Source organism: Panthera tigris, chromosome B4 (assembly GCF_018350195.1).
Source record: "Panthera tigris isolate Pti1 chromosome B4, P.tigris_Pti1_mat1.1, whole genome shotgun sequence".
Classification (NCBI taxonomy): domain Eukaryota; kingdom Metazoa; phylum Chordata; class Mammalia; order Carnivora; family Felidae; genus Panthera; species Panthera tigris.
The window spans coordinates 28,279,300-28,301,756 of record NC_056666.1 but is presented as its reverse complement, the minus strand read 5'-3'; the positions used below and the strand labels follow the sequence as shown (position 1 = coordinate 28,301,756).

At 33.4% G+C, this 22,457-nt stretch overlaps 1 protein-coding gene across 5 annotated transcripts in view; it reads right to left on the bottom strand.

The window, feature by feature from the left end:
* The window catches only part of ZEB1 (zinc finger E-box binding homeobox 1), a 197,956-nt gene that overhangs the window by 36,753 nt on the left and 138,746 nt on the right, over window positions 1-22,457 (bottom strand). For 2 of the 5 annotated variants that reach the window (XM_042991330.1, XM_042991334.1), the window contains exon 3: window positions 20,242-20,268. The exons of the other annotated variants lie outside the window; for them this stretch is intronic. In XM_042991330.1, the coding sequence (XP_042847264.1) occupies window positions 20,242-20,268 (27 nt within the window). The remainder of the gene's footprint in view (window positions 1-20,241; window positions 20,269-22,457) is intronic. 5 annotated transcript variants of the gene reach the window in all.

The following is a 22,457-nucleotide window of genomic DNA, read 5'->3' as shown; positions in this document are numbered from 1 at the left end:
GTAACTATTTTATATCAGACAAAGTAGACTCTAGAGCTAAGAAAATTACCAGAAATATAGAGAAACATTATATAGTAAGAGGGTCAATTCACCAAGAAGCCATAACAATCTATAAAAGAGTATGCATCTAACAACTGAGCTTCAAAATATGTAACCAACAGAACAGAAGTAGAGAAGAAAAATGCATGTGTACAGTGGGAGAATTCAATGCCCCTCTCACACTAACTGACAGGACAAGTTGACAGAAAATCACAAGGATATACACAAACTCATATTTGTATAACATTGCATCCAACAATAGAGGACTACACATTTTATTTATTTATTTATTTATTTATTTATTTATTTATTTAATTTATTTTTTTGACTTTTATTATTTTTTAAAGTTTATTTATTTTGAGACAGAGAGAAGGGCAATGAGGAGAGAGAGAATCCCAAGCAGGCTTTGCACTATCAGCGCAGATCTCCATATGGGGCTTGAACTCACAAATGATGAGATCATGACCTGAGCCAAAGTCAAGAGCTGGATGCTTAACTAACTGAACCACCCAGGTGTCCCTACACATTCTTTTTAAATGCACATAAAACACTCATGAAAACTGACCATATTTAAGATCGTATAACAAAACAAACTTAAAAAAAATAAAATCATACAAAGTATGTTCTCTGACCAAAATAAATTCAATAGCTATTAATAGCAGAAAGATGAGAAAATCTCCAAATACTGTGAGAACTGAGTACCGTGTTTCTAAAGAATCCATAACTCAAACAGAAAATGAAAAACAACACATCACAATTTGTGGGATGTATGTAAAGCAGTGCTTAAGGGGCAATTTATAGTATTAAATGCTTATAAAAAAGTTCTCAAATCAAAATTCTAAACTTCTGTGTTAAAAAATGGAAAAAGGAGCAAAGTAAGTCCAGAGCAAGCAGAGTGAAGGAATAAAGAGCAGAAATCAATAAAATTAAAGACAAAAAAAAAAAAAATAGAGAAAAACAATGAAAAAGAAAGCTAGTTCTTTGAAAAGATCAATAAAATGGATAAACCATTAGTATGAGTGACAAATAGAGGGAAGCCACAAACTACTAATAACAGGAATGAAAAGGGAGTATCGTTATAGAGCTAGAAGATATTCAAAAGATAGTAAGGGAATACTCTGAGTTCAAGGAGTAAACATTACAACATTTTGACTCTTAAAGAAGAGCTTATTCTTTTTATTTTTTAAAAGTGAAAGATTAAATTGCTATGGATCTCAATATAAGAATGTCAAAATGTCAATATTTTTAATATGCCAGAAGTTAGATTGTGTGCAACTACTTACATTTAAAATAAAAAAATTTATGTCCATTAAGATACTTGTAAGGCAGTACATAATCACTTAATTAATTAATTAATTAAATTACAGAGAGAGAGTGAGCAGAGGAGAGGGTCAAAGGGAGAGTCTTAAGCAGGCTCCACGCTCATCACAGAGCCCAATGTGGGGCTTGATCCTGCAACCTTGGGATCATGACCTTGAGCCTAGATCGAGTCAGATGCTCAACTAACTTAGCCACCCAGGTGCTCCCATAATCATTTTACATAATATAATACAAATTTGGAGGATAATAGTGCCTCTTAGGGTAGCTGTAATGATTAGTATGTGCTTAGTATTGTACCTGGCACACTGTAAGTTATATTTAATTGTTAGCTATTTTCCTTATTAATACAGTCCTGTAAAGTAAACATCTCTACACAAATAAACTTGAAAACTTTGAAATACCAATTCCTCAAAAAACTAGAAACTATTACAACTTTTCCAAGATAAAAAGTTAATGTGAATATTCCTATAACTGCTTCAAAAGTCGAATTTGTAGTTTAAAACCTTCCCCCAAAACAAAACAAAACTCTGGGCCCTGGTGGTTTCCATTGTAAATTCTAGCAGACATTTACAGAAAAACTACAACTAATTTTAAACAACCTTTTCAAGAAAATAAAAAGAAAGGAACACTTTTCAATTCAGTTTATGAGGCTAGCATTTCCCTGATACCAAAACCATATAAAAATAGTATAAAAAATAGAGAAAACTATAAACCAATATCCCTCTTGCACACTGACTTAAAAGTTTTCAACAAAGTATTACCAAGTCAAATTGAGCAACATGTTAAAAGCAAATGACTAAGTGGGGCTTTCCAGGGAATCCAAGGCTGGTTGAATATTTGAAAATCCATTAATGCATTCACTGTTATTAACAGACTAAAGAAGCAAAACCACATGATCACATCAACTGACAGAAAAAACATTTGAAAACTCTCAGCCAACTAGGAATAGAAACTTACCCAATTTGATAAAGGTATCTATAACAAACCAAATGCTAACAATATATTTAAAGGTAAAAGACAATATTTTCCCTCTAACGTTCGGAAAAAGGAAGATGTCTACTTTTACCACCCCTGACATCTTGTAATATGTCAATAAACAGGGATAAAGATATACGATTAGAAAGGAAGAAATAAAACTGTTCCTATATTTGAGAAGATTGTCTACATAGAAATCTGAAGGAATCTACAAAAAAATCTGAGAATTAGCGAGTTCATAAGATATAAGGTCAACACACAAAACTCAATAATATTGCTTGCTATATAAGTGAATTTATATAAACTGAATTAAAACAAAAATATTCACAATAGTTTCTCCCTTTAGAGAAGAAATACATAGGTTATAAATCTCATAAAACATGTATACAATCTGTGTGTTTGAAACTACAAAGAAACTGATGTGAGAAATCAAAGAGCTATGCAGCATAAAAAAATTAACATACAAAAATCAGTTGCAATTCTATATACTAACAATGAACTATCTGAAAGAGAAATAAAACAATCTCATTTACAAGAGCATCAAAAAGAATAAAATGCTTAGAAGTAAATTTAACCAAGGGGTGAAAGACCTATACACTGAAAACTATAAGATACTGATGAAGGAAACTGAATGTGATACAAATAAATGGAAAGATATTCTGTGTTCATGAACTGGAACAATTAATATTGTTAAAATGTCCATACTACCCAGAGCCATCTATAGAGTCAATGAAATCCCTATGAACATTCCAATGACTTTTTTTTTAAACAGGAATAGGAAAAAACAATCTTAAAAGGCCCTGTATAGCTAAAGCAATCTTGAGAAAAAGAACGAAGCTGGAGGCATCACACGTCCTGATTTCAAACTACACTGCAAAGCTATAGTAATCAAAACAGTATGGCACTTGCATAAAAACAGATGTATAGATTAATGGAAAAACTGAACTCATAGAAATAGAGAGGAGATTGGTGGTTTCCAGGAGTTGGGGAAGTGGGAGAAGTCAGATGGCGGTCAAAGGGTACTAGTTCCAATGATGAGATGAGTAAGTTCTGGGAACCTAATGTATAGCATGGTGAATGTATTTAACAATACTGCATTGTATGCTGATATTTCTAAGAGTCCATCTTAAATGTTCTCACCACATACCAAAAACTGGCAACTGTATGAACTAATGTGTTAACTTTACTGTAGTAATAATTTCATAATACAAAAGTATATCAAATAATCACATTGTACATCTTACACTTATACAATATTAAATGTCCAATATATCTCAATGGAGCTGGGGAAAAATAGATTTTCTCACAAGCCCCCACCCCCAACCCACAGAAAAGATCTAAAAAAATGGAGAGATATACCACATTCATTCATTGGAACACTCCTTAACATGATAAAGATGTTAGTTCTCCCCAAATTGATCTATAGATTTAACACATTTTAAACCAAAATTCCAGCAGGAGGTATACAACACAGATAAGATTACTCTAAAATCCACATGAAAAGCCAAAGGAACTCTAATAGTGAAAACAATTAAAAAAAATTAAAGTTGGAGGAACATTATCTAATTCTAAGCCTTATTACAAAATTATAGTAATCAAGATGCTGTGATACTGGCAAAGGAACAGACACACAGATCAACAGAACAGAATAGAGTCCAGAAACAGACTCTCACAAATACTGACAATTAATTTCTGACAAAGGTATAAAGGCAGCTCCATAGAGAAGGGACAGTCTTCTTAACAGCATTGGAACAACTGGTCATCCAAAAAAATGAACCTCACCTCAACCTTGTATCTTACAAAGATTTTAAATCAAAATGGATCATAGATCCAATAAAAAATTAAAGCATTCAAAGGAGAAAATTCTGGTGATATGGGGTTAAACAAAGAGTTCTTGGACATGACACCAAGAACATGATCCATTTAAAAGGTAAATATGATAAAACTGACCTCATCAAAGTCTAAAACTTTTGCTCTGTGAAAGCTTAGGATCAGAAAATAAAGAGACAAGCTACAGACTAGGAGAATATTTACTACAATTACAATGAACACTCAAAACTTATAAAATAACCTGATTAGAAAATGCACAAAAGACATGAACAGACACCACACGGAAGAGGCTGTACAGATGGCAAATAAGCACATGAAAAGATGTTCAGCTTCAATAGCCATTAGAGAAATGAAATGAAAACAACACCTAGTATAAAAACACATCTATTAGAATAGCTGAAGTGAGAAATAACTGATAAAATCAAATAGTGGTGAGGCTGTGCAGAAATTGGATCTCTCATACAGTACTGATGGTCAGAACAGCCACTCTGGAAAAACAGTTTGGCATTAAAAAACAAAAACAAAAACATTAAACACACATTTAATGTATGACTCAACAATACTACTTCTAGATTACTTACTCAAGAGAACCAAAAACCATGTTCATAATTAACCACATATACACTAATGTATATAGTAGCTGTATTCGTAATCTCCATAAACTATAAATAATCCAAATGTCCTTCAGGGGGTGAATGGATAAATAAATTGGTACATCCATACAATGGAATACTACTCATTGATAGAGTCAAGCTACTGACCCATGTGACAACTTCAACAAATCTTAAAGGCATGCTGTGTGAAAGAAGCCAGATACAATATATTTCATACTATATGATTTCATCTGTATGACATTCTCAAATAGGCAAAACTACAGTGACAGAGAACAGATCATGGTTACCAGGGTTTGTGGTGAGAGGGAGGTGTGACTAAAAACAAGTAGCATGGAGAAGTTCTCTTGGGATGAAACTGTTTTGTGGAGTCTTTGATCCCATAACCAAAGAAATTGGATTTTGCCAACGCCCAAATAAACAAGGAAATGAATCTTCTCTTAGAATCTCTAGAAAGATATGTAGCCCTGTCAACACTTAGATTTTAGCCTAGTGAGATCTGTGATGGACTTAAGACCTACAGGGCTGTGTGATAAATTTGTGTCATTTAAGCCCTTAAGTGTTGTGGTAATTTGTTATGATAGCAATAATCAAGTGGTTAAATAATTTTAGACCAAGGAGAAGAATGAGGATAACAACTATTTGTTGACTATCAAAGAAGACTGCTATGTAGAGTTCAATACTATTTCCTTTTTTTCTCTTTCAGTTTTATTAGATACTATGAATCTGAAAAACACTAACATGTTAGTAATTATGGCATCCTAGCCTTGCTGGTGGCTGTGGGAAATTCAAAAGGAATACACGACCTGGTATTCTTATGTTAAGATGTTTACAATCCAGAGAGATATGTGACTTGCCCATGAAAATAAGAGATTTGAGGTTTTCAACTTTAAAATATAAAAATTAAATATGAAATATAAAAATAGAAATTTAATTTTAAAATTACAAAATATAAAAATATATTTTATTTTAAAATAAGATTTAAATTTTGAGGTCAATTAGAAAAGGGAGCATGAGATAGAAGAGTTCAGTGCTAACAGAAACACCACAAAAGGAAAGATCTGTATGGATGGGCACTGATACAATGAAAAAATTCTCTCCCTATTGCTCTTTATATGTATTTCACGTATGGATGTTAGATTCAGTGTGTGTGTGTGTGCGTGTATATATTATATTTACAGATTCTGTTGAATCTGTAAATAAAACAATAGCATGCTTTGGAGTCAAAGAGACCTAGTTTTGAACCTTGGCTTTCCATATTTAATATGTCATCTTGGCAGATATTTAATATTGCTGAGCCTCAGTTTCCTTATCTACAAAATGGAGCTAATCTTACAGAATTGTTGTAAGAATGAAAAGAAATGATGTATGGGAAAGCAGTTGGCACTAGGTACACCCACTCAGTGTTATTTTACTTAGCTAATATGTATGAGTTGGAATTGCAACTGAATGCTCATTTTCTGTGTCAGCCTTGTCAGTCCCACAGTTTTTCCAAAAAGAGGCATGTCTCTCAAAACCTAAACTAGATCTGAAAACTCCTAAGGAAAGGCAAAATTAGCCTGATTTATCTTTGTCCCCAAAGTTCAAGGTATTGGGACCAGCTTTGAAATGGTGGGAAGGTAAGCTGGCACCCTGCAGTGTGGAGAAGACCAAGAGGGGTATGAAGACCTTGCCTGAGTCTTTTAGGGAGTAGCTTCAGGCATTCTACTAGACAGGCTAAGGAATGGGACAAAGGCCAGGGAATGAGCCAAAGATCTGACAGCAGATGCACTTCATAAACTGAATTATCATATTTAAATAGTCTTCCTTTTGTTCTATTATTATTTATAAAGAAATATTTTTGAAAATAACTTTTTTTAAAGATATACTAAGGAAACCCAAGAAAAGGGGGTTTTACTTCCTTTTATTCAGGATTTAAAAAATCTTTTTAAATTTAAAATAGTTTTAGACTGGGGCGCCTGGGTGGCTCAGTCGGTTAAGCGTCTGACTTCGGCTCAGGTCATGATGTCGTGGTTTGTGAGTTCTTGCCCTGTGCTGGGCTCTGTGCAGACAGCTCAGAGCCTGGAGCCTGCTTCAGATTCTGTGTCTCCCCTCTCTCTGCCCCTCCCATGCTCATGCTCTGTCTCTCTCGGTCTCTCAATAATAAATAAACGTTAAAAAAAAATAAAATAGTTTTAGACTTACAGAATAGTTGTAAAACGAGCACAGACTTCCAGTATACCCTTCAACCAGCTTCCCTAAGGGAGAACATCTTACATAATCACAGGTCTACTATGGAAACCATTATATTAATGTTAATACAAAACCATTAAGTAACATACAGACCTTATTTGACTTCTGCCAGTTTTCCCACTAATGCCCTTTTCTTTTCTAGTTCAGAAACGAATTCTGGACCCACAGTGCATTTAGTTGTCAGGTCTCCATAGTCTCCTCCAAAATTTACAATCCAATCAAGTGTCTGGCAAGTTGCTTTAGTCTTTGCTTTTTCATTACCTTAACATTATTGAAGAGTACTGATCACTTATTTTGTAGAGTGCCCCTCAATTTGATTTCCCTGATGCTTTCCAATGATTTGATGAGGAAATACTTTTGAGCAGGAATACCACTTAAGTGATAGGCCTTTGTTAATATATCTTACAGGGGTATATAATGTCACTATCTCTTATTTCTATTAACCTTAATCACCTGGTTAAGAAGGTGTCTGTCAGGTTTCTTTATACTAGTTATTATGTTTTTAAGATTAATAATTATCTGGTGAGGAAATACTTTGATATTATGCAAATATCCTTTTGTTCCACATACTTTCATCCATTAATTTTAGCATTCATTGATGTTTCTTGCCTGCAACAATTATACTATGGAGTTTGCTTACAGCAATTTTCCATTTCCCTAATTACTTCTTAATTTATAACTGAAACTCTACTATAAGGAAGAACTTTCCATTCTCCCCCATGTATGTATTTAAGTATTTATATCAGTACAGATGCATGGATATTTATTTTATTCTACAGATTATTTATAATCCAATACTATCATTTATTTATTATGCTGCTAAAATTGTTCCAGATTTGGCCAATGGGTGTTCTTTCAAGTTGGCTTTTACGCCCTTTTGACAGGATGCTTTTTAAAAAATACTTTCTTGCTTGTTGTTCCAGGCTTAGCTTATATTTACCCTACCTCAGTTCTAGAATCAGCCATTTATGCAAAGAGTCTTAGTACCTTTTTCTTTTAATGTTTACTTATTTTTTGAGACAGAGGGGTAGAGAGAGAGAAAGAGAGAGAGAGAGAGTGCAAGGATGGGTGCATGAGTGGGGAAGGGGCAGAGAGAGAGGGAGACACAGAATCCAAAGTAGGCTCCAGACTCTGAGCTGTCAGCACAGAGCCTGACGTGGGGCTCAAACCCATGAACCATGAAATCATGACCTGCGCCGAAGTCGGATGGTTAACTGACTGAGCCAACGAGGCGCCCCAGCCTTGGTACCTTTTATTGAAGAAGGTTATTTGAATCCTAGACCTGGGTCCTAGGTATGCTCATTGCTACCAGGTATCTTGTTTCCTGAATTCTCAGCAGACAGAGCTAGGAAATATATGTATGTATATACTTTATATGTATGTAATACTTTCATATATCCCATCTATATTTTTGTATCTACCTATCTTTATATATACGGTAAAACCTTGGATTGCGAGTTACTTGTTCTGCAAGTGTTCCGCAAGATGAACAAACATTTCTAATAAATTTTAACTTGATAAACAAGTGATGTCTTGCAACACCAGTCGTATGTGACACCGAACGTCACATGATCACAACTCATCATGGTCCTCTCTCTGCGGGATTGTGGGTGATCGTCTCCCATGCTCAGATGTTTGGTCGTAGGCCATGGTGTTTGGCAGAAATCAATGATTTTTCGGAACATTGGAAAGGTGCCCACAACTGACACTAGTGTACTTTTTGTCACTTCAAAGCACCTATAGACAGTTCTTTGCTTTTCCATACAAGAGTAAGCTCAGGAATGCTTCACTTCATTCTAGGTCAGGCTGCCTGCATATATAGACCCTTTCACTTTGCTGCCGTATTGCCAGTTACATTAAATACAGTATAGGACAAGAGTATATTAATACTGTACCATAGTCAACATCCATGAGAGCGTATACAATGGCTCCCATGCAGAAAAAGATTCCACTGAGTCAATAGAGAACAGTGATTCTGTTAGTGATAGTAAAAGTTGTCCTATACAATAACCCTCCTCTCTCATCTCACTCACACTAGCCATGAAGGTTTTCAAAGGTTAAGTGTGGGTTAATTTGTTTATTTTTCTTTATGTATTTCTTTGTTATTTTGTATTATATTACAGTATAGTAATCATTTTTATATGAATATTTTTGGGTTGTAGAATAAATTATCTGAGTTTCCATTAATTCTTATGGGGAAATTTACTTTGATACACAGTGCTTTGGATTATAAACATGTTTCTGGAATGAATTATGTTCATAAACCAAGATTTTACTGCGTTAAGTTCATACTGACACAACTGATCCCAACAGAAAACCATAGGATTTATTCTAGCCTTCTCACTTTTCTTGATTTGTAACTTCTTTCTCCGATAGTAAGAAATCTGGGGCTCATTACCCTGAATATATTTACTTATTTGTTCAATTAGAGCATATACAAAAGTAGTTTCAGAATAAACTATAGCTTTGTAAGAAACAAATTTATTAACTAGAGGGAAAATGGGGTGGGATAGTAGGCTTGGAGGAGTACAGCTTACATATGTAACCATGAAAATGCTTCCCATACACAAACACAAAAATAATTTATATACTACGCAAAGACAACGGAAAAATGAAATACAAACAATGACAAACAGAACTAACTGCACTAGAAATTAATTATATAACACACTGAAGGGGGTGGCAAAGACAAGAAATAGCCTACGAAACTTTGGAAAAACATGTTGAATATATGCTATAAGGCTAATGGCCAAAAGAACTGTGTACAACACTGTAATTTAGGTAAGCAAATTTGTTTGGGATTTTAAAGAGAAGAGAGTGTACAACTGAGGTTCAGCATTGTGGGAAAAGTCCAAATTCCTTCCTAGTGTCACCTCTTAATAGTTGGACATTTAGAGGTAATTAGATATTAGAGGTGCATATTTAGTACAAATGAAATTGGATTCTCTTACAAGCACAGTGAAAGAAATACCTCTGTGTTCATCTGGGCTGGTCTTTTCATATTATAGATGCAAAAGTGGAACTCAAGAGATACAGTAGTGTGATGAAGAGTAGGAACCATGTGCTGAGCTTTTTCTACATCTCACAGTACCTTTGGTTGAAAAAGGTTCTGAAGAGGAGGTTAAACTGAGTCTCGAGAGAGAAGTATAACATGGTTCAATGCTAAGTTATATAGTAATTGATGTATTCTTTGCATAGATTACTTATAGTGTTGTGTTATAACCTATGTACGCCAAGGAAAGCCTTCTTGCTATGGGTAACATCAGGATTTTAAATATTTTTATTACAAGGAAGTTTTCATTGCTTGGCATTTTTGTAAACACGTAAATTTCTATAGAGTTTAAGAAACTTCAAGTCAGAAAAATGTTTAGGTCACTGTTGCTTGGGATCATTCTTTCAGATCACCAATTAAAAAACTAAGGAATGACTAACATACTAAACAATATTTTATATTATCAGATTAGTTTTATATACTTTTGAAAAACTAAAATTATGAGAGGACTATAAAACAGGTGTCTCAAAAATAAGAGTATATATATTTAAGAATGTTTAACTGATAGAAGCATGAGAGTTTTGGGCTGCACCACAAGAAGCTCTTATGAGATGAGTATAGATATGTTGGAGCACTGCCAAGTTATACTATTTTCCCTGCACACACAATTTAAAGTTGATTGTCTTGCAAGACAACAGGACTTAATTAACCTAGCTTTATTTTTGAAAGTAAACATGTCCTAGTTTATTTAATATCTACAATAAAAATAGTGCTTCTTCAATATGATCCTAACTCGAGATTTCATTCACAGCTAAGAATAGCTTTTTAAAGGTACTTCTTACATAATTAACATTTTAATGGCATATTGTATTTTCAAATATACTTTAGATTGTTGATTTACACTATGCCACAGATGTGTGAATATCAGTTTCATGTGCTGGTCTCTAGCATGGCTAAATGCCACTGACCACTTTCTTCTCTACTATTTCTCCCTTTCCATAAAGGTCTTTAAAATAACTCACTAGTATAAATGGTGTGGCTTCCATTAGTTAAGTGACAGTGAATGGCCTTTGCTTCACTATTTCTTGGTCACCCTCGAGTAACTAGAAAGGAAACACTTCATTGAGGAACTTGCCTTCCAAAAACCTAAGTTGTAGCTACTCTATTTTGTAAGCAAAAAACACTGCTAGTCTCTTTTTTCAGCACCAGGAAACTTTACATATTGATGTCTTCTTAAAGTTCTTAATAGTGATATGATCAAAACACCCTACCTTTTCCCCTTGTTTTTGTTTAGTTTTCACATTGGGTAGTAGTTTATTAATGGAATGCTAAAGAAAGAACACAAGAAGAGAGAGCAGTGTAGACAGGTCTCATGAAAGAAAAGAACCTGAAAGCAACTGAAACAGTAGGGCTCTATCTACCACACAGGCTGACTGCCCTTTAGAGTAAGCTCCTCTCTTAGTACCTCAAGTTTTCTCTTTCTGCTTCAGGAGCAGGTTGGTTTGGTCAACCATGTACAATTTGATAGACTAATTTTTCAAAATTAGCCATGGGGAGCATCTTGCAGAGCTCATAAAACGATTCAAGGGTAGAGAAGTTCTTTGGATCTGAAGCCCCACTGCATAAACTTTCAGTTGAATGCATGACTAAGGCATAAATGCATGACTTAATGGTAACCAATTAAATGAACTATTAAGAGTTACTAACTTCGATATTCATTAATTTAATTTACTGAGGATTTTGGATCAGTATTCTAGCAAGAAGTCTTGATTGCATCACTGGGCAGTGTTGCAGAGCTGTTGTGCACATGTTCACAACGACATTTTAAACTCTCACAATGGGAAACGGTACTTTAACTGACAGAATGCCAGAATTATCTTGATTTGTGATTTTTCAGTGGGCTGATAACAATTTTTTACTTTGGTTAAAATTGTTTATCAAAGGAACAATTTCGTGTTTACTGATTTGCTCTATTTGGACATGTAAGATTGCTCTGAAGACGGTAGGATACATATAAACTTTTCATTTTTTCAAATTAGGTGAGATAAAACCTAAAATTAGCACTTACATAGGTTTAGAAGTGTAGTTTATTTATGAAAGAAATGTACCTTCAATTGGAGTATTTCTTTTCTTTATAGGAGTTTTAAGTAGTTTTCAGTGTGAGAATATTCTCTTTAAAATAATGCATGTTGAACAATAACACTCATACGAAAATAGTTATGTTGAGGTAAGAATTAATGTACAATTTTAAATATCCCATGACTTGGGTATCAACTTTACCACAAAATTTGGTTACATATAACTTTTTATGTAGGTTGCACATAAAACAAGTTATAATTATTATGTAAATTATAAGTATTAATATTTACTACATGTTTCATTAATTATTTATACCTATACTTACAATCTATTTTGTTTCATCATCATACATAATTAAGAAAGCCCTAGGAGCAAATTATATTGTATATACCCACATTTTTACCCTTTTCCATGCTCTTACTTCCTTCCTGATATTCCAAGATTCCTTTCTTTACCATTTCCTTTCTGTTTAAAGAGCTTCTCTTAACCATTCATTTAGGGTAGATTTGCTGGTGACAAATTCTCCTTGTGTTCCTTCATTTAAAAATATCCTCATCTCTTCTCCATTTTTGAGGGATATTTTCTCTGGATATAGAGGTCTAGGTTGACAATTCTTTTCTTTCAGCATTTGAAGAATCCCATTTCTGCCTGGCTTTCATAGTTTCTTATCAGAAACTGTTGTCATTCAAATCACTTTTCCTCTATAGATAAAGGTATCCCTTCTCTCTCTGCTTTCAAGATTTTTTCTTTGTGTTTAGCTTTTAGGAGTTTGACTATGATGTGTCTTGGCATGAATTTCTTTGGATTTATCCTGTTTTGGGGTGTAGGTTGATGTCATTTGCCTAATTTTGGAAATCCCAGCTATTAATTCTTTGAATACTTTTTCAGCCCCATTCACATTCTTTTCTCCTGGAATTCTGATGACATAAACTTATATCTAAACAGGTTGCTCAGATTCTGTCCTGTTTTTCCAGCCTATTTTCTTTCTTTTGTTCATATTAGGTAAATTCGATCTCACGGATTCTCACTGATTCGAACTTCACTGATTCTTTCCTCTATCCTCCATACTGCTGAGTCTGCAAACAGAATTTAAAATTTTTATTTATTATATTTTTCAGTTCTAACTAAATTGCCTATTTGGTGTTTCTTTATGTTTTCCATTTCAACAAATAGACTGTATTACTGTATCTTTCTCCATGTTTCTTAAGTACAGTGACACATTAGTTTTAGGTACACAAATGATTTTTGATACCTATGATCATCACATTGAGAAATGACCGCAACATTAAGTCTAATTACCATGTGTCATCACGCAAATTTGTAACTTTTTTCTTTTGGTAAGAACTTTTAGATTTACTTCCTTAGCAACTTCCAAATTTATAATACATCACTGACTATAGTTCCCATGTTGTATCTTATATCCCTATGACTTACTTACTTTATAACTGCAAGTCTGTACCCTCTTGATCTCTTTCACCAATTATGACACCCCCCATTGTTCTCCCCTCTAGAAACCACCAAACTTTTCTTATATCTGTGAGTTTTGTTTGTTCATTTTGTTTTTTAGATTCCAGATGTAAGTGAAATCATATGGTGTTTGTCTTTCTTGGTCTGACTTATTTCACTTAGCATAATACTCTGACGGTTCATCCATGTTGTCACAAATGGCAAGATGTCATTCTTTTTTTTTTTTTTTATAGTTGGGTAGTATTTTATTGCATATAGATACACCACATCATCTTTATCCATTCATCTATCAATGGACATTTAGATTGTTTCAGTATCTTTACTATTGTAAATAATGCTGCAATGAACCTATGGGTGCATACATCTTTTCAAATTAGTGTTTTCCTTTTTTTCAGATAAATATCCAGAAGTGGAATTACTGGATTTTATGGTAGTTCTATTTTTAAGTTTCTGAGGAACCTCCATACTGTTTTCCATAGTGGCTGCACCAAATTACATTCTCACCAACAATGACTCCCTTTTCTTCACATCCTTCACAAACATTTTTTGTCTTTTTGATAACAGTTATTTTTACAGGTATATAAAGTGATATTTTATTGTGGTTTTGATTTGCATTTCCATGATGTTTAGTACTGTTGAGCATCTTTTCATGTGCCTATTGGCCCATCTTGAGATCCTCTGCCCATTTTTAATTGGACTGCTTTTTTGTTATTGCTACTGAGTTGTAGGAGTTCTTCATATACTTTGGATATTAACCCCTTATTGAATATATAATTTACAAGTACCTTATCCCATTCAGCAGGTTCCTTTTTTATTTTGTTGATGGTTTCCTTCACTGTGTAGAGACTTTTTAGTTTGATATAATCCCACTTGTTCATTTTTGCTTTTGTTGTCACAAAAGTATGTTTCTAGAATCATATACAAATAGATATTATTGAGACTAACGTCAAGGAGCTTACCACCTAGGTTTCCTTCTAGGAGTTTTATGGTTTCTAATCTTACATCAAGTCTTCAATCCATTTTGAGTTAATTTTTGTGTCATTTTAAGATAGTGGTCCAGTTTCATTATTTTGTGTGTGGCTGTCAAGTTTTCCCCACAACATTCATTGAAGAGACTATCCTTTCCTCACCGTATAATATTGCCTCTTTTCTTGTAAATTAATTGACCATCTATCTGTGAGTTTATTTCTGGGCTGTCTCTTCTGTCTCACTGATCTATGAGTATGTTTTTCATACCCATACCATACTGTTTTGATCCCTGAAGCTTTGTAGTATAGTTTCAAATCAGGCAGTATGATGCCTCTAGCTTTGTTTTTTTTTTTTTTTTTTTTTTTTTTCAGGCTATCTGGGATCTTTTGTGGTTTCATAAACATTTTAGGATGGTTTGTTCTATTTCTATGAAAAATTCATTAGAACTTTGATAGGGATTGCACTGAATCTGTATATTGCTTGGGCCTATAGATATTTTAATGATAATAATTCTTCCAATTCATGAGCACAAAATAGCTTCCCATTTATTGTTGTCTTCTTCAATTTCTTTTATTATTAATGTCTTTTAGTTTTCAGCGTGCAAGTCTTTCGCCTCCTTGGTTAAAGTTATTCCTAGGTATTTTTTTTTTGGATGCAATTGCAAAGGGGACTATTTTCTTAATTTCTCTAATAGTTCATTGTTAGTATATAAAAATGCAACAGATTTTTGTAGGTTTATTTTGTACCCTGCAACGTTACTGAATTTATTAGTTCTAAAAGTTTTTTGGTTGAATCTTTAGGGTTTTCTATATATAAAATCATGTAGTCTGCAAATAGTGACAGTTACACTTTTTCCTTTCCATTTGGATTCCTTTTATTTCTTTTTCCTGCCTAATTGCTCTGGCTAAGACTTTCAATACTATGTTGAATACAGTGGTGAAAGTGGGCATCCTTGGCTTAATCCTGATCTTAAGGGAAAAAGATTTTAGCTTTTTATCACTGAGTGTGATGTTAGCTGTGGGCTCATCATATATAGCCTTCATCATGTTGAAGTATACTCTGTCTACATCCACTTTTTTTGAGTTTTTATTATAAATAGGCACTGAATTTTTTCAATTCTTTTTCTGCATTATTGAGATGATCAATTGACTTTTTAGTCTTCATTTTGTTAATGTGGTATATCACAGTGGTTTGTGAATGTTGAACTATCCTCACAGTGCTGAAATAAAGCCCAGTATTTAATGAATTATTGAATTTGGTTTGCTAATATTTTGTTGAGGATTTCTGTATCTACGTTCATCAGGGATATTGGCCTATAATTTTCCTTTTTGGTTGTGTCATCAGGTGTTGGTATCAGGGTAATGCTGGCTTTGTAAAATAAATTTGGAAGCATTCCCCTCTTCCATTTTTTGGAATAATTTGAGAAAGATATTAACTCTTTTTGAATGTTTGGTAGAATTCACCAGTGAAACCATCTGGTCCTGAACTTTTGTTTATTGGGGTTTTTTTTGATTACTAATTGAATCTCCTTGCTAATATTTGGTCTATTTAGGTTTTCTATTTTTTTTTTTTTTATGATTCAGTCTTAGAAGATTATATGCTTTCCATTTCTCCTAGGTTGTCCAGTTTGTTGTATTTAATTGTTCATGGTATTCTCTTATGATCCTTTGTTGTTCTTTGTGTTAGTTGTAACTTCTTTCTTTTCTGATTTTATTTATTTGAGCCCTCTTTTTTTTCTTGGTGAGTCTAGCTAATGGCTTGTTGATTTTGTTAATCTTTTTAAGGAACTAGCTCTTAGTTTCAATGATCTTTTCTACTGTCTTTTGGTCTCTATTTCATTTAGTTCTTCTCTCATCTTCATTTTTTTATTCTGAGACTGTATTTTTTTAGTTGAAGCATGTTCATAATTGTTTGCTGAAACATTTTGATCAAGCCTGCACTCCATGATGATCTGTGTCAATTATGGGATTGTAATTTAACATCTTTGTCACCTCAGTATTGGTGTATGTTTACTGTTTTTTCTACTTAAGTTGAAGTTTTTCTGGTTCTGGGTATGACAAATGATTTTTGAATCAAACTTGGACATGTAAGTTATTATATAAGGAGCCAAAGATATGCAATATTATTTAAATCTTCTGTTTTAGCAGGTTTCCTGTGAGAAAGAAGGCACTGTCCCATTACTGTGAGGTGTTGGGGTTTTTGTGTATTGGCTTCTCCAGCACCAGGATGATCTATGAGGGATGTATAAGAGGGTACATAAACAAAAAGAAAACCCTGGGAACTCACTGCAGTATTGTTCCTTGGGTCCTTTGGTCCCTAGCATGTCTGTCTTCTTCTATCTACCTTTCAGAATCTTATGTTTTATATGTAATGTTGAGATTTTGGCTGTACTTAATAGAAGGAATAGAAAAAAAGTATTATCTACTCCATCTTTCTATAAGAAGTTGCTATAGTTTTTTTTAATTGATAAAGGATTATGTGATTATGTTTTATTTCTTCCTGGATGCCTTATATAGGGCCACAAAAACTTAATCTATATTCATATTTTATATAAGAAATGTTTCTTAAGAAAGAAAAGGGTCACACAGATGGAATTTCCAAGTATCTCATATTTTAAAAGCATACAAAGAATATAAAGTATACAGAGAACAGAAAGAATGTCACATAATCAAGGATGAACATATGAGTTTAGACAATGTAAGACCCAAATAGTGTCAAGAAGATAAAAAATGTGAAAAAAAATTGAAGCTCTCAAAATGCTAAGGAAATCAAGAAGGGGAAGAACTGTTTTGTTGAAGTTGATGGTATAATTAATGAAGATTAAAAATAAAAAAAGGACAGCATCTTAACTCATCCACTCATGTGTAGGAGATTTATTTAAGGATATAATATGGATTAAGTATTAGTAGTAAAAGACAGAGATCAATGAGATACAGTTCTTGCTCTCAATCATTATTTTAGTGAAACAGAGTGATCAATCACAATACAATGTGTAAAATCTATGAACAATTTTTGGAAAGCTAATTTTACTATGTCTATGGAGTTCAGGCAATAGAAGGAAAGGAAGAGAAGACAGAAAAGGACAGAAGGAAGAGAAGGTGACAGAAAAGGAAGGTGACAGAAAAGGAAGAGAAGGCAATGCCAGGCAGATAAAACAGGATATACCAAGATTCAAAGGAATGAATGAATGTGGACAAAGGGAGTGGTGCAAAATCAAGTTTAGAAAGACAATACGTAGCTGTCATGCAAAAGCATTTAGGCTCAAATCCCAGGGGTAGCCAAGAACTACAAGAATTAGTTGTGATTTTCTCTTCCAGAAAATATAAGTTCATGAAGCAAAACAGAATCAAAACTCATGATAGATAAGTCATTATACACTTGGTCTCCTGGCTCATATAAAATATTTTTAGAAAATATAAAAGCATTTGAAAATAAATCACTGACCTGGTTATGATCTTTGAGGGAACATGGAAGATTAGGAGAGATGAACAAATGTCATTGAATTTGCACCTTCCACCTCTGATTTCCTTTTGTAAACTATAGATCAGAGATATTTGATTTCTAGCCTACAAATGTTTCCTAGAATAGATTATAAAGGCTGTGTGTGTGTGTGTGTGTGTGTGTGTGTGTGTGTGTTTAAAAAAAATGATCATGAACATCCAGAATGGGTTCACTGAAAAAAAGTCATATAAACTGGCCTCATATCCATTTTTGACAGTATTACCAGGAGACATGATATCATATGATATTTATTTTTGACACCATTGACACATTAAAAATAACCAAATAAATTTATTCAAAAAGTGGTGATTTATAGAATGGTGACAATAGAAGAAAGTTAGTGCCATGCCACAACGTCTGTTCTTGGCCCTACTCAAACACATTTCTGAATGACAGGAGGGACATGGACATGACAAATGACAGAATCAGAATAAAAAACAGATACAGGGACTGGTTCCAACAAGATTAAGAGTCATAAATGTCTGATAATTAGATCCCCTCCAAACATAACCATCAAATGGAGGAAACCACAGAATCACCTTAAGCTCCTCTTTCCTTCTCAATCCTGATCTAGTCCATCAGTAAGTCCTATAGACTCAAAATATAACCAGAATTTGATACATTCTCACAATCTTTACTTCTACCTTCCTAATTTAAACTGCCAATTTAGATTATGGTGATAACCTCCTTACTGGTCTTCCTTCTCCTACCCTTGCCTTCTATAGTTTATCCTCAATACAGCAGCCAAAGTCATACTTCTAAAATAAAAATAAAATTATACCACTACTCTATTCAACTTCTTCTAATGCCTTCACATTTCAATAAAAATAAAAGTATTCCTAATAGCTTACAAGACCTTTAAATGTTCTGGCATTCCATTAATCTGCTGGCTTCATTTCTACTAATCTCTCCCTCCTTCATTTTGCTCATGAGCCTCCTGGCTCTTTCTTACAGGCCAGGTTAAATGTCACAGTAATGTCTTGAGAAACAGAATGAATTGCTGAATCATTATATTGTACACTTCAAAGTAATATAACATTGTATGTTAATTATACTTGAATAAAAAAAGAAGAAAACAACAAAAAATAAAGTTTATAAATTAGTAGGGAAAAAAAATCAAAGAGATGGCTTGTGGCTATCATTTGCTCACTGATAGGAAGTGATGAAAAGGGTATTTTACCATTGTGTTATTCTTTCCAAAATCCCACACCCTCAGTATAATCATGAGAAAAATATTAGACAAACCTAAATTGAGAAACATGCTACAAACACCTGACCACTACTCCTTAAGGTCATGAGAAACAGTAAAAGGCTGGTCTCCTGAGACTGAAGAGACATAACTAAATACTATGCAGTTAGGCAGGAGTGGATCCTGAACAAGAGGATGTTAATGGAAAAACTAGTGAAATTCAAAAAAATCTTAGCTTAAAAAAAAGTGGAGTCTTCTAACCCATGAATTTATACCTCCATTTATTGAAATATTTGCTAATGCCTCTAATAAGAATTTATAATTTTTTATATGTGGTTTTAACACAACTATTCTCATTTTATAGTTCTTACTGATGATCTATTTGTATTCCTTTTTTATACACAGTTATATCATCTGTAAATAATAAGTTTTGTGTTTTTGCCTTTCTAATCCTTATCTTTATTAATTTATTTTCTGATCTAATTGCACTGGGTAGCAATTCTCATATAAGGCTGATGGAAAATGTGGTGGAAAGTGTGGAAAGAGTGGTGATAGTGGAAATCATTACCTTGTTCTTGACTGCAAAACAAGTTTTCAACATTTTGCCATTAAGTAGAATGTCTGTGATAGATTTTATAGAAATATACTTTATTAGAATGAGGAAGTACCCTCTTTTCCTAGTTTACTAGCTTTTATGATATCCGTTCGTACGTACTAAATTCATACGTACTAACTTTGTTTTCTGTCTGTTGAGAAGAGTATTTGATTGTTCTCATTAAGTCTGTTCACTGTGGTATTTTTGAACTGCATCTCACACATTTACATACATATGTATTGTATAACTAATATTTTGCTTAATTATTGTGCCTGTATACAACTGAGTGAGTCTGTAATTCTACCTTCTTATAATTCGTTTTGGTATCAAGATTATGGTAGCCTCATTTAAAGAGTTGGGGAATCTTCCCATTTACCCTAGGCTTTGGAAGAGTGGTCTAAAACTGGAATTACTATCCCCTTGAATGTTTAGAAAAACTTACCAGTGATGCCACCTGGGCTAGAGTTTTCTTTGCAGGAGAGAAAAAAAACATATAAATTTTATAATATATACATATATGATATATACATAATATATATCATATATCCAAATGCACACACATACACACATATATAAATGATCACACAGAAAATTTTAATCTTTTTTTCCTTTTGGTGTATGGTTCTACGAATTTTAACACATGTACAGATTCATGTAACCACTACCAAAATCAGGATACAGAACTGTTCCATCATCCCCCCAAATTCTCTAGTACTATCCCTTTAGAGTCGCACTCTCCATGCTCTAGCCCCTAGCACCACTGACTTGTTACCCAACATACAGTTGGTCTTTTTGAAAATGTCAAATAGATAGAATCATTTTTCAAGTCTGTAACCTTTTGAGACTGGCTTCTTTCACTCAGCATAATGACTCAGAGATTCTTCCAAATTGTTGCTTATATTAATAGTTTGTTCCTTTTTTACTGCTAAGTAGTAGACCATTATTATACGGATGTCCGATAGTTTCCTTATCCTTTCACCTGCTGAAGGACAAGGGGTTGTTTCCCGTTTTTGGCAGTTTTGAACAGAGCTTCTTTAGGCACCAGTGTACAAGTTTTTGTGTAAACCTGTCTTGATTTCCCTAGGAAAAAACACCCAGGAGTGGGACCGTTGGGTCATACAGTTAGTTTGATAATAAAGTGCCAAACTGTGTCCCAGAGTGACATACCACTTACAATGAGCAATGTACAAGTTTTGGTTGTTCCACATCTTCACTCCCTCTTTGTGGGAATACTTTTGACCATTATTTCAATTTCTTCAGAGGTTTTATAACACAGTTTTCCAATTGTTCCCCAGCCAGTTTTGGTTAGAATCTCTAGTATCTTGCCCATATTTTCAAATTTATTGGCATGCAGTTGTTTGCAATACTCCCTTTTACCTTGTCAATGTCTGTAGTATCTTAGTTATGTCCTGTTTTTCATTCTTGATTTCGGTTATTTGTATATTCTCTTTTTTTTTCTTGTCAATTTTGTCAAAGGTTTGTTAATAGTTTTCAAAGAACAGAGTTTTGCCTATGCTGACCTTTTGCATGGTAGGTTTGTTTTCAATTTTATATTACTTTCTTGTTTTTACATTTGAAAATCTTTTAGCTGTTCTTTTTTCTAAATTCTTAAAAATAGACGCCTAACCCATTAACTTTTAGCCAGAACCTTTTCTGAAGTATTTACTTAAGGTTCTAAGTTTTCCTCTAAAAATTTTTTATGAATATTCCATATAGTTGAAAAATATTTTGCAATTACTAAGTACATTGTTTATACACCTTATGTATATTTTCATATCTTACTCACTGGTTTTGTGTAATTATTCTATCAATGACCAACTGAGGTGTTAAATCGTCCACAATGACTAGATTTGTGTTTTTCTTCTTGTACATCGTCTATTTCCCTTTCTATATGTTTGAGGGCTTATTATTCGGTACACACACATTTAAAATAATATTTTATTAGGGAATTTAATCTTTATTATTATTTTTTATTTTCAAATTAGTTAACATACAGTGTAGTCTTGGATTCAGGAGTAGAACCAGTGATTCATCTCTTACACATGACACCCAGTGCTCATCCCGAAGAGTGCCCTCCCTAATGCTGTTCACCCATTTAATCCACTCCACCACCCCCCGATCCCCATCAACCCTCAGTATGTTCTCTGTATTTAAGAGTCTTTTATGGTTTTCCTCTCCCTCTGTTTTTATCTTATTTTTCCTTCCCTTTCCCTATGTTCATCTGTTAAGTGATTTCGCTTAATCTTTCATTATTATAAAGTGATCCTATTATCTATAATGCTTTCAAGCGTTAAAAGTTGATGTCATCTGAAATTTAGTCACATCCACTTTTTAAAGCATTTTCATAGGAAATGCTATGCGTCTATCTATTTTTTCCATATATTTGTAATCTCTGTTTTTACATCTCAGATCTATCAAGGATTTGTTTCCTCATGTCTAAAATACATTCTTTAAAATTTGCCTTAATAAGGGTCTACTGATAACAAATTTTCTGTTTTCAAACTTGTCTGAAATCATTACCTTATTTCACCTCCTTTCATAAAAGAAATCTTTGCTAAGTATAGAATTCAGTATTCGCAGGCATATTTTACTGCCCAGCTTCCATTGTGGTTACTAGGAATTCAGCTGTCAGCCTAACTGCCACTTTCTTAAACACGA